This window comes from Engraulis encrasicolus, chromosome 7 (assembly GCF_034702125.1).
Source record: "Engraulis encrasicolus isolate BLACKSEA-1 chromosome 7, IST_EnEncr_1.0, whole genome shotgun sequence".
Lineage (NCBI taxonomy): Eukaryota > Metazoa > Chordata > Actinopteri > Clupeiformes > Engraulidae > Engraulis > Engraulis encrasicolus.
The window spans coordinates 23571485-23583098 of record NC_085863.1 but is presented as its reverse complement, the minus strand read 5'-3'; the positions used below and the strand labels follow the sequence as shown (position 1 = coordinate 23583098).

The window sequence follows — 11614 nt, the reverse complement described above, 5'->3', positions numbered from 1 at the left end:
TTTTTTAGCCTTCAAGTCATTTCAATGCAATTCTCAAAATGTAACCAAGACTCCAATGACTGTTGCACGCTATCTAACGCGCATAAACATTCAGATTGTATCTATGACGACAGATGACACAGAGTTCACTAGCCTATCAAAATAAAAGCTGTAAATTGTTGTAGGAAAAGTTGCATTTTTTTTTTTAAAGAATTGCGTTTTTTTTTACACCATGGCTCCACGACCCACCCATGACCCCTCCTCGACCCACTTTTGGGTCGCGACCCACCAGTTGAGAAACACTGGAGTGGAGTATCGTTTATTGATCCCAGGGGGGAATTAAGGTGTCAAGTAGCATACACACATACATAAATAAAGACATTGCCCACAAGACATAACACACATATTTACACATGCAATAATCATATATAGCTCACTGTTACATCAATTTTGCCAAGACATCTCTCTCTCACACACACACCCCAAAATATAAAGTGTTAAGTGTCCACAGTGTTCACATGTGGCTTAGCAGAGTGGCACCTAGAAGCCATACAAAGTGGCCATAAAGTGTACAGGAGTGTCCATAGTCTCTCTGCCTAGTACAGTGTCCATTGTATTCCTTGGAAAAAGAGATGGGAGGGGTAACACAAGTCCCCTGTGTCACTCCAATAACGTGTACATACTGTGCTGGGTGGCCAAGACAAAATTACCACCAAAGTGTCCAGGAGTATCAGTAGTCCGGGGGGTTACACAAGTCGCCAACTGTGTCTCTCCACACACACACACACACACACACACACACACACAAACAGCTGTGCATTCCAGTGAAGAGGAGTCGAAGGGTAAAGAGTCATTGAACACCCAGGTACTTGTATACAATAATTATTAATAGCAGTTATGTATGAAATGTCATTGGTGCTTATTACATAGACCGATTAAATGTAGAATATGTCCTATAGTATGTCTATTAATGTTAAAAGGGCTTGCCATAATATTACCAACCTCACGCGCTCTTTGGTCCCCACATACTCTTCGTCACAAGCTCTCCACGCCCATTACGCATGGACCCCGCATCAAACTTGAAGTTGTAACCAGCAAGTTAATGTCCGAGAGTAATGGGGAGAAGAAAACACCCTCATCGCACAAAGACCCTCTACATCCTTCGCGGTTTGCCTGGAACCCATAAGTCCGATAAAGCACGGTAAGATATGTTTCTGACTGTGGAGTTTATTGTAAACGGAATTCTTTTACACCGCAAATGCCGTAACCTAACAGAATGAAGCGGCACCAGTCTAGGTTTCGATTTCCTCAGAAGGCTACAGACAACATTAGTTTTGATACATAGGCTATGTTTAGTTAAGTTGTATTGTCTTATATCGCAATACGAATAGAGTAGGCCTAATTCGTCAGAAACACTTTTTAAAAGTAGGCTAATTATGAAGGGAAATGTCTTCTTTGAACAACTTGAGTCCAGGCACCTTCTCTGCTGGCGAAACTTATTAAACCATACTCACTGCTGTCATAAATGGGCAATGTGTGCGTTTATATCAAATAGGGACATTCAGGACAGGCTTGGTGGGGTGATCATCAACGCCGACGAGTATCATCGCAACAAAAAGGGACAACTAGTTATCAGACCTGAAAAACTCAATGAAGGACACATATGGGCGCGTGGGCAAGGTAAGTAAACCAACGATGTTCTAGGTCTCTTTCGAACGTCTCTGATAATTAAGCACAAAACATGCATTTCGGAAGACAGTGTAGTAGTCTTCAAACAAAATAAAAGGGTAGTTCCTCGCGCTTCTGCTTTATCATCTGGTGCAGAGAGAGAGGCAGGAAATCTTCACATGAAGGACAACACCGGAGCAGCACAGATGTAATTCTTCGTTTTTTTTTTTTTATTCAAGTGCACAACATGACTAACGTTTCGATGGTTAGACCATCTTCATCAGACCCTAACCATCGAAGCGTTAGTCATGTTGTGCACTTGAATAAAAAACACAAACAATTACATCTGCTGCTCCGGTGTTGTCCTTCAAGTACAGTGTAGTAGTCTATTTTCACATCAACTGTGGCTAGGCCTGTTGCCCTCACCATTGGTGAGAAGTTGCATTTATTGGCTATCAGTGACATGGAAATCAGCCTATTAAAATGCATCTCCTTTCTTTTTCACTCACATGGACATTAAGAAAGGCGTTTTGGCCATTTGCACAGTACAGGGTTCTGAACTTCTGATGTTTCTCACAAATCTTGTTCATGCATATTTACCACCACCATCAGTTTCGAAGCATTCATTATAACTTGGAAATGTCCATAGGCCTACATCGTTGCTACATGAATAGGTGGCTCTATGGCACCTGGAGTGAGATAGGGAGGGGAAAGGTTGGATTCGAACATGCAACCCTCTGATCTCAAGCCAATCTTTGCTGCTAGGCGAGCCATATCTCACGCCTTTCGTAAAGTCTTCACGAAAAAAATAGATCAATTTTCGTGGTGCATTCACGTTATTGCCCGCCTTTCGTAAAGTCTTCACGAAAATAATAGATTAATTTTCACGCTGCCTATTCACTTGAATTGCTCCACTGCTGCTATGGTTATCCAAACGTCTGCAGGGGCGGGGAGGGGGTGCTGACAGAACACTGCTGATACACTCGGGACTCACTAATTCGACGCCCTTTCGGTACTTGCGCCTTATGTCCCCTGAACCTAAATCTAAACCTAACCCTAACCTTAACCCTACTTAACCCTAAACCTAACCCTAACCCTAACCTTAACCCTAACCTTGACCCTAAACCTAACCCTAAATTGCTTGTTTGAAATGTTTGATTACCATGTGACGGTAGGCTACCGAAAGGGCATCAAACTAGTTGAAATGTTTGATTACCATGTGATGGTAGGCTACCGAAACGGCATCAAACTAGTGGGTCGCTAGGCAACAGTCGGGCAATTCAAGTGAATAGGCAGCGTGAAAATTAATCTATTATTTTCGTGAAGACTTTACGAAAGGCGGGCAATAACGTGAATGCACCACGAAAATTCATCTATTTTTTCGTGAATACTTCACGAAATGAGTGAGATACGGTTGGAGCGGCTAAGAAAGAGAGTATATGTCATTAGAGCATATAATCATCAACGTTTTAAACATTTTAAAAAACCTAACATTTTTGGACAGCTCTGCAGGCTATGGATGAAGGGATGGATCCAGTCATCATCGACAATACTAACATGTCGTGGCGGGAGATGTTCCCATATGTACTGATGGTATGGTCTGACATTTGATGTTTGACATTGTATTGTTTTTACATGACAGCCAGTTGTAGTTAGGACCAAGCCTCACTCCGTATTCATTCATTACTTTGGGGTTCTGGCCCAAAATTATATCTTCAAATATAACCACAAAAAAGGGGATGCACCTTAGATCCAGCGCCTTTATTTGCACAGACGTGTTTTGAGGTGTGCCTTCTTCAGTGTACAGCAAATTATGTGCGACAATGTTACCAGAAGGCACACGCCGAAACGTGTCTGTGTTAATACAGACACTTGATGCAAGGTGCCCTCTTGTTTTGTTATATTTCATATTTTTACATGACAAATGAACAGCAATTATATAGGCCTACCATACTCAACAGCGTGCCTTCCTATATTGTGAGTGTGGCTGTCTGTTAGGGCTCTAAGCCTCCATGTTTGGCCAGTGATGCTTCACATGTATTATGTTTATGTCCAGTCTTTCCTTAAATGGGTCTTGCTCAAGGATCTAAAATGAATAAAGTTAGTATTATATTATATCAAAAAGTCTGCACATTGAAATACTTCACTCTTTTCACTCACACAGTCAGAAAGCTGCCACAAGGTACCAACCAGAGACCAGTACCAATTTGTTGCGTTGGTCAAGGCCATTGTTGCATTGGCCAGGTTGACCATAGATTGTACAAACTCCAACTCCATAGAAGTTGGGACGCAAGGTAAATTGTGAATAATAACAAAATACTGCAATTTTCAAAACGTCTGATTCTTACATTAGATGGAGAACGGCACAAAGAAAACATATCAGCCATCAAAACTGACCAAAATTACTGTTTTGGGGGATATTCATGAATATGTAAAAACAACACGTCTCAGAAGAGTTGGGACGGGTACAATAGAAGGCAGCAAATGCCAAGGAAGACTACAAACAAAACAAAATACAACACTTAAAGTGTTTATGAAACGAAAACAAAGTAAAGGAATTTGACCATTTCCAGGACAGATTCTGAAAGTTCTAAGCCTTGTGAATAAAATGGGATATTGTCTAGGTGCTATTTTGTCCTAAAAGTCATGTTAAAACGTTCCCAAAAAGTGTTATGTTTACTTTTTTTGGTGACATGCAAATTTTATGCAAATGATATGCGTGACATAGAAGGGGTGAGTTCACCTCATTCCACCTTGTTCAGATCAATGGCGGCTAGTACCAAAACAAAGCGCAGTGTCAACCAGTGTGTTGCTGGAGGGCCGAACGGTGCCAGCTGCAAAAATGGCTACTTGACAGAAGGAATATCTTTGCACAAGTTCCCTTCTGTGAAGAATGATGGAACTGTGGCCGACAAGGAGAAGGCTAAAATAAGCTAGGGCTCTGTGGATCCAATGTGTGGTTTTGAAGCAAGCTTCACCACAAATGTGGAGATCGTGGGCATGGTTGGACTGAAGGGAATGCTATTGCCTCAAGCAGTTCCAAAAATTGACATCACTGGCGTGCAGACTGAAACTGCCCCTGTAACTGCTCGGGCACGAAGACAGGTGAGTGCACTGCTTTGCTTTAGGCTACTCGTTTTACCTTGTCCATCTGCTTTGTATGTTGTTTTCAGGAAAGGGTAATGCACATTACATGCCAAACCGATGCGAATGCTCTCGGAATATGCACTTTTTGTTGATTGCCATTCAACTGGTCAATAAATTGGTTTTGGGAGGATATCCGCGCATCAGCGTGGTGCTCTCGGTCGAGGACAGCCAACTCACAGACTGGGCTACTGCTTAGAGAATAAACTGAGATGCACGTAGGCCTACTTAGAAGCGTTGATTGTTTGTTTTTAGTATTGTGGTGCACGTGTGGCTGACGTTTGGACACACCTCGTCCTCAGAGTCAGGCTGAGGGACACACGACGCCTGTGACTTTGAGCACAAAAAATAATAATAATGATAAACGCTAAAAATATGCTGAGGACTCAGGCTATCTAGGGTATTTTTCCAACAGCCTAATACCTCAGTTTTTTCTCTAGTTGATGATATTTTTGCATGTAGCCTACATGCATTTCAATCACACTATATCGCGCAATTGAATCAAAATGCCCCCCATTTGTCAACAAACACACACGCCATGTCATCTTTGGGTCATGGCAAAGCGCCCTTAGCAACCGTAACCATAAACAAAACGAACTGTCAGGCTATGTCAACAATTGTCACTTCGCCTGTCAGACATGTCACTTTCTGCAGATGTATCAGTGCCTCTGAAATAGATTTGTGCTGCTGTTTTTTTTTTTCTCATGAGGTTGGATGTGTGGTTTTTCGACACGCTGATGTTTGTATCAGAATTTTGGTTCCTTTATAAGATGTGGGTCCATCAAATGTGTGTTGTTTTCTCAGATCACCATACTAGCAAACCAGGGACTCCCCTCTTTGATGTCACAGCCCAGCTCATTAGTCACACCAAATTTCACAGAATTCACACTTTGAGTTGCCATTTTCACAAGTTCCTCCGGGATGATTGGGTTCAAAGTCTCATCGATGCTATCAGAAAAAACAAGTCTTTAATGGGAATGACCGTTTGTTTTCGTTTCATAAACACTTTAACAGTTAAATACATTAACCGATGAGATGATTTTATACAAAAACACAGTGTTAATTCCTATCTTGGACATGATTTCACCAGCTTAAATGGAGGGTGTATTCCATGTCATGTTTTGCAATGTTTTTCTTTCTGTAGTGCTCACAGCGTGACAGGTTTTGACCAAAAGCCTGCCATTTTCTCACCTCAACCTATACAATGATTTTAATGACAAAAATATGTCTTATATACACTCAATCATGGTAAATCAAAGGAAATTCAAAAATGTATGTAATAACTATGGTAATTATTCCCTCTGCATCTTTAATTCTGAGTGACGCAACCTCTCCGTGATGGTCTTATACCTGGACACTCATATTGTCCCTCAGTACAATTCATTTTGAAATCTTCTTCTTTGTTATTTTATCTTATTTGGATGTTTATTACATCTCACTGATCCATGTGCCAACTTATTTGAGACGTGTTGCAGCTATCAAATTAGAAATTAGTACATATGTCCCCCAAAACAATATTTTTTCTCGGTTTTAACACTTAATATGTTGTCTTTTCACTATTCTCCATCTAATGAATGGTTTGAATGTTTTGAAAATGATAGCATTTTGATTTTATTCACAGTTTACCAAACGTCCCAACTTCACCGGAGTTGGGGTTTGTAAATGCAATTGATTTTTGTCAATTTCAGGGTTTTCATCGAGGATACTGGATTAAATTCCTGCTGACGAAAGATACCTTCCGTGTTTCCCTTGATGAAATCGACAGGTATGTGGTCCACCTGGACTCATTTAGAACATAGATCATCAGTGTTAAGTACTCTATCTCCATTAATAATTAGCATGTTTTGTACACTAATGCATATATAATTACAAAAATAATCAATATCACAGTTTTATAACTTTTACCAATATAAGATCTTACAAATCCCTCAGGCGGTGTCCAAATATCGAACGTTGGAAACTGGAAAGGATGAAAAACCGGTACCAGTCCGTCAGACATGTCTATCAGATACTCAGGGATAAGGAGTGTAAGAGGGAATATGGGCCCAGCATTGACAGCTGGATGCCTTGATCAGAAAGATGCAGTGTACCTTGCAAGGGCTGTTGCAGAAGTAGAATCAACGCTGCAGGAGAAAAAAGTGTGTGTGTACAAAGAAGTGGAGAAACTGAGTTGAGAAATTAAAAACCTTTAGTTCTACTGTATTTTATTATTTCTGTGGAACACTTTTTTGTCCTCCTCTGCGATCTATGTTAGAGTAAAGCTGAGAGTTACCTACAGTAAGAGGCACTCAAGATGTAAGCTATCATTGGATACATATGACATGTCTATACTGTCTCTTTTCAGATGCAAGTGCAAGTTTTATTTGATCTTTTTATACCTTTGGCATTCTTTTTTTTACATTGCTAATAGTTAAGAGGAGTTATTCTGTTCCATATGTGTTCTGAAGACATACAAACAAGAATTATGGGTGGATCCCAATATGTGTCCTTGCCTCCTCCACTTGTGCTTGTCTCCTCGTCCCGCCTCCTGGCCCCTCCTCCGTGGAGAAAACGATAAAGTTTCCCAGCTGTCAGCCTCGCCACAACAACTTTTGAGGGACTGTTTTTCATTCACCATCCCAATTGCAAATGAGAAAAAGACTTTACAATTGAGCTTTTGCAAGATATTGAAATATAATGCTGTTGTCAGTGATGTCATCATGACGAGAAGCAAGTGGAGGAGGCAAGTGGAGGAGGCACGGTCACATATTGGGATGCACCCTATGTGAATTAACGTATTATAGGTTCACCCAAAGGTCAAAGGTCATCATGGCTATGGTCATTGCTGTTGGGAAATGTTCAGTAATTCTGCAAAATGACTGGATGACAAAATTAAGTTCTTCTGAAGAAAAAAAATCTGATTTGTCTACAAAATGTAAAATGATAAAATGATGATTAAAATGATTAAAATGATTAAAATGATTTGTCCACAAAGTTGCAAAGTTGTCAATGCTTAGGTGAATTAGTTCCAAGCAAGTGTTAACAAAATTGTGGGCATTATTACAGTATTCTACTTTCGGAAAGTCTTTTGAATTACATATCTGCTTAAAAATTGAATGAGCTTTCAATTAATCATTACAGATGAGACTGACTACTGTAGGGTAGGCCACAGTGCAGGTAAACGAATGATTTTTGAGAAAATGTATGCATCATAAGGAAACGTTCCTCACCACCACTGACATGTCATGGTTTGGCCAGCAAAGATTGAGCGTGCCAACCTTTGCTGCCAGAGATCTTAATTTCTCATAACTGATCACACAAAAGACTAATGTAGGCCTACACTACAGTGCTAGAGCAATGTTTCTGAAGTGCTTAGTATAACGGAGGCTAACTAGCAGAGTTGGCATGGAACGTTAGTAAACCTCCCTCCCAAAGCCTCATACAGTGTCGATGCAGTTGGACTGGGAGACTGGAGCGGTATCGTACTGTGCCTCCCATTGCCGGACCGTTGTAGTTGACGAGGTCGCAGGTTCGATCCCCGAGGGGGACGAACAGGTGCAAGATGACCTCCGTCATATTAGTCAGGACACAGGTCGCGTAGGCGTCCAGGGTGGTTTCCGGAGCTGTGCTGTAAATATGTACTATTTCACCTATTGTCACTCACCAAATTTAAACAAGATGCAATATGGTGCGTGGAGGTGGGGGTAGCTCCGGGAGTCCGGGACTACCGCCAAGGCCCCTGGAGGCGTCGTGGGACTAAATCGCATCTCAGCTCAGACCCTGGTGCCTCTGGAGGCGGGGGGGGGGGGGGGGGGGGTCAAGATGGCAAAGGTGCTGAACAGTGGGAGAGGAGGAGAGCCTGTAAAGTTGAACCAGATGCGATGAACAATCATATTCTGCATATAACCCATGGAAAAGTGTGGGTCCCAGACCTATTCCAGTTAAGAACCAGTGCAAAATTGCTTTCCTGTTTACTGCACTACATGAGTGCAGAGGGGAATGCCATGCCACAGCAACAACAAAAGTACAGAAAACAATCCTTATACCAGTCAGATATTTTATGCTTTGGCCGGCACATAACAAAGTTTGAGCATGACTACACTTAGAGCCAGATATTTCGATTTGTTATTATCAAAAGACTAGACAGGGCAGACAGTCATGGGCAAGTGTTTAGGTCGTCAGACTGGTGGCCAGGTTGGTGGAGGGAGTAATTAACCAGTGCTCTCCCCCATCCTCCTCCATGCCGGGGTCCGCTCATTTTTCCGACATACCATTGGTCCGATGCGTCAATGTTCCGAAAATGTCTCATTGATCATTGATCCTACAGCACTTAGTCTCAGATAACTTTTTCCCAATAAAATGAAACCCTTTGTCCCGACAGTCCAATGTTCCGACCAAAAGCTGCTTTAGATCACCGTCATCTCTGAAGCCTGCGCAGTGGTCATGCAACTGTCTGTGGCAGGTTAGGTTTAGGTAAAGTTTTGGTCAAGGCACACATTTAAAACTCAGAAACATTGCAATATCCACAGGTTAGGGTTAGGAATGGTTTTGGGTAGGGCACAATTGTAAAACTTTGCATTAATGACAGGTTAAGTTTAGGGGTGGTTTTGGTAAGGGCACAGCAAGACCGACTCAGGCGGCATCTATGTGCTCGTCGCAGCGCATGAAGCTGACACCGGGAAAAGCAGGACATACGACCTGGGATGATGACCAACCCCAAACAGCCATTGGTCGGAACATTGAGCTTTCGGAGCAAAGGGTTTAATTTAATTATTTCGAGTTAGTGGGCTGTAGGATCAATGGGAAATTTTCGGAATATTGACGAATCGGACCAAAGGGGTGTCGGAAAAATGACATGCTACCCTCCATGCCTGGGGTACCCTGAGCAAGGCACCGTGCTACTGCAGTGTTCAATTGGGGCGCCATTTCGGGAAGCCCCCTTGCACTGGTGCGGCATAAAGTGAGATGCAATTTTGGTGTGTGCAGTGAGCACTGTGTGCTGAGGAGTGCTGTGTCCCAATCCCAATTGGAGTTTCCCATAGTGGCTTTCACTTTCACTACTGCATAGTGCAGTGCCCACTATACTACAGAAGAGGGGACAGCAGCAGGATAGGACAGGGGTCGCACAGCCCTCTCTGAATTGTGCACCACTCTAAGATAATAAAAAACACGAGCACCGGCCCACCCTGTATAGCAGATTACCTGTCCAGGCCTGGTATTGGCATAGTCATAGGCAGGGAGGCCGACGGAGGGGGGGCAAAGAGGTCGGTTATCCCAGGCAGCCCAAGGAGAGAGGGGGGTCCAGAATTGAGTCCTCATTATATTAAGTGTATTGGAGGGGGTCCTTTCAGATGACTGTCCTGGGCCCGGGCAGGGCCCAGCCAAAGCTGTCAGCAGGTGAGGTCACAGAAACGACAGCAAGAGCAGGACACCCTTCCAGCTAGAGAGGAGCTGTGTATCAGTAGGACACACAGGATGGGCATCATTGCATTGGGGAACTGAGACGTAGAGCAGAAAATCACCAAGAGATATTGCTAGAAATCAGTGTGTGATTCTTACTAGCCGAGCCAGAAATGAAAGGTAAACACACACACACACACACATACACACACACACACATGTAGACATGGCCGTAGTTACATTTGAGGCTAGCGAGGTCCGGACCTCGCCTATCGTGAGAGGTTTTATTATTATTATTATTATTTTAACAGCAAATATGACCAACTGAAACACACAAAAACATCTATAAACCTTTGTGAAGCGTCCTGTGCAAACTGTGGTTAACCTCCATGTGCTATGTGTGCTAGTTTTGCCTTTGTGTTCTGTTTTTGCAGTAAACAAGTTTAATTAATATCGCAAGTGGTGCGACTCGAGGGAGAGAACGCAACTCAGCCGACATCGCAAGTGTATGGTCGCGTTCGTGACAGCGCATTGCGCAACGCAAAATTACCAAGCTTTCTGGTTAGAAAATGCATTGAAATGGCAAAGTGTGCGTGTGCAGCCTGCGCAGTAATGTGCCGTCACAAACGCGCCCATTAAGCACGCGCTTGGTGAGATCTCCCCATTGAGAGTAAATAGAATCTCCCCTATCAGAAAGCCCGCGCTTGGTAAGATCTCCGCCAACAGAAAAGCTAACCGTTGTTTACCTAAAGCTCATGCGTAACAAGTAGGCTATGGTGCTATTTGAGCCAATTGTGTCATTATTTTAAGAAGGCCGGCTGCTGCATCAGCTGCTGCATAAAGGTAAAAGCATAGGATATCCGTGAAAGGTAATTGATTGTAAATTGGAAAGCATGTGATAAACGCTGATAGAGGAGGTCACCGGAGCATCTTCAGGTGTGGATATGTTCCTGTTAATTTGGACAAGTGCCAAGACTATCGACGTTGCCACGTCTTCGTCAGACTCAATCGCAGTAAAATATCCACACCTGAAGAGGCTCCCGTGACTACTGTGTCTGCATAGCTGTGACGCACCAGATGGCCCAGGAGCGCGGAGGATAGGCTACTTTTCTTTCTCGTTGATAGACTTCTGTCTTCTGCGCTTGTGAAGAACTATAACAACTAAATAAAAACAAAACGTTTGATGCGACTCTAGGAAGAAAAATGTTTACTCCAAAATAGGTGGTTTGCACTACAGAGATAGCTATCCCTGTACCTTTGGAGGAAAACAGCTGAAGTGTAATTTCATTGGGAGAAAAAATATGAATGGCTGAGGATGTAGCTTATTGTGCATCTTCTGGGTCAAACTTTAGTTTCCTTACAAAGGGCTTTACTGACTGGGAGAATGCTGTTTATGATAAAAGAGGCATGATACCAAAGCATAGCCATTCAAAGGGAATAGGCT

General features: G+C 42.7%; 1 protein-coding gene across 1 annotated transcript; it reads left to right on the top strand.

The window, feature by feature from the left end:
• The first annotated feature begins 1043 nt into the window (after positions 1 to 1043).
• On the top strand, positions 1044 to 6590 carry LOC134451759 (NEDD4-binding protein 2-like 1). Its single transcript, XM_063202159.1, has 4 exons — positions 1044 to 1180; positions 1535 to 1659; positions 3152 to 3240; positions 6480 to 6590. The coding sequence occupies exons 1-4, from the start codon at positions 1095 to 1097 to the stop codon at positions 6588 to 6590; spliced, it is 411 nt and encodes a 136-aa protein (XP_063058229.1). The 5' UTR covers positions 1044 to 1094.
• The last annotated feature ends 5024 nt before the right edge of the window (positions 6591 to 11614 follow it).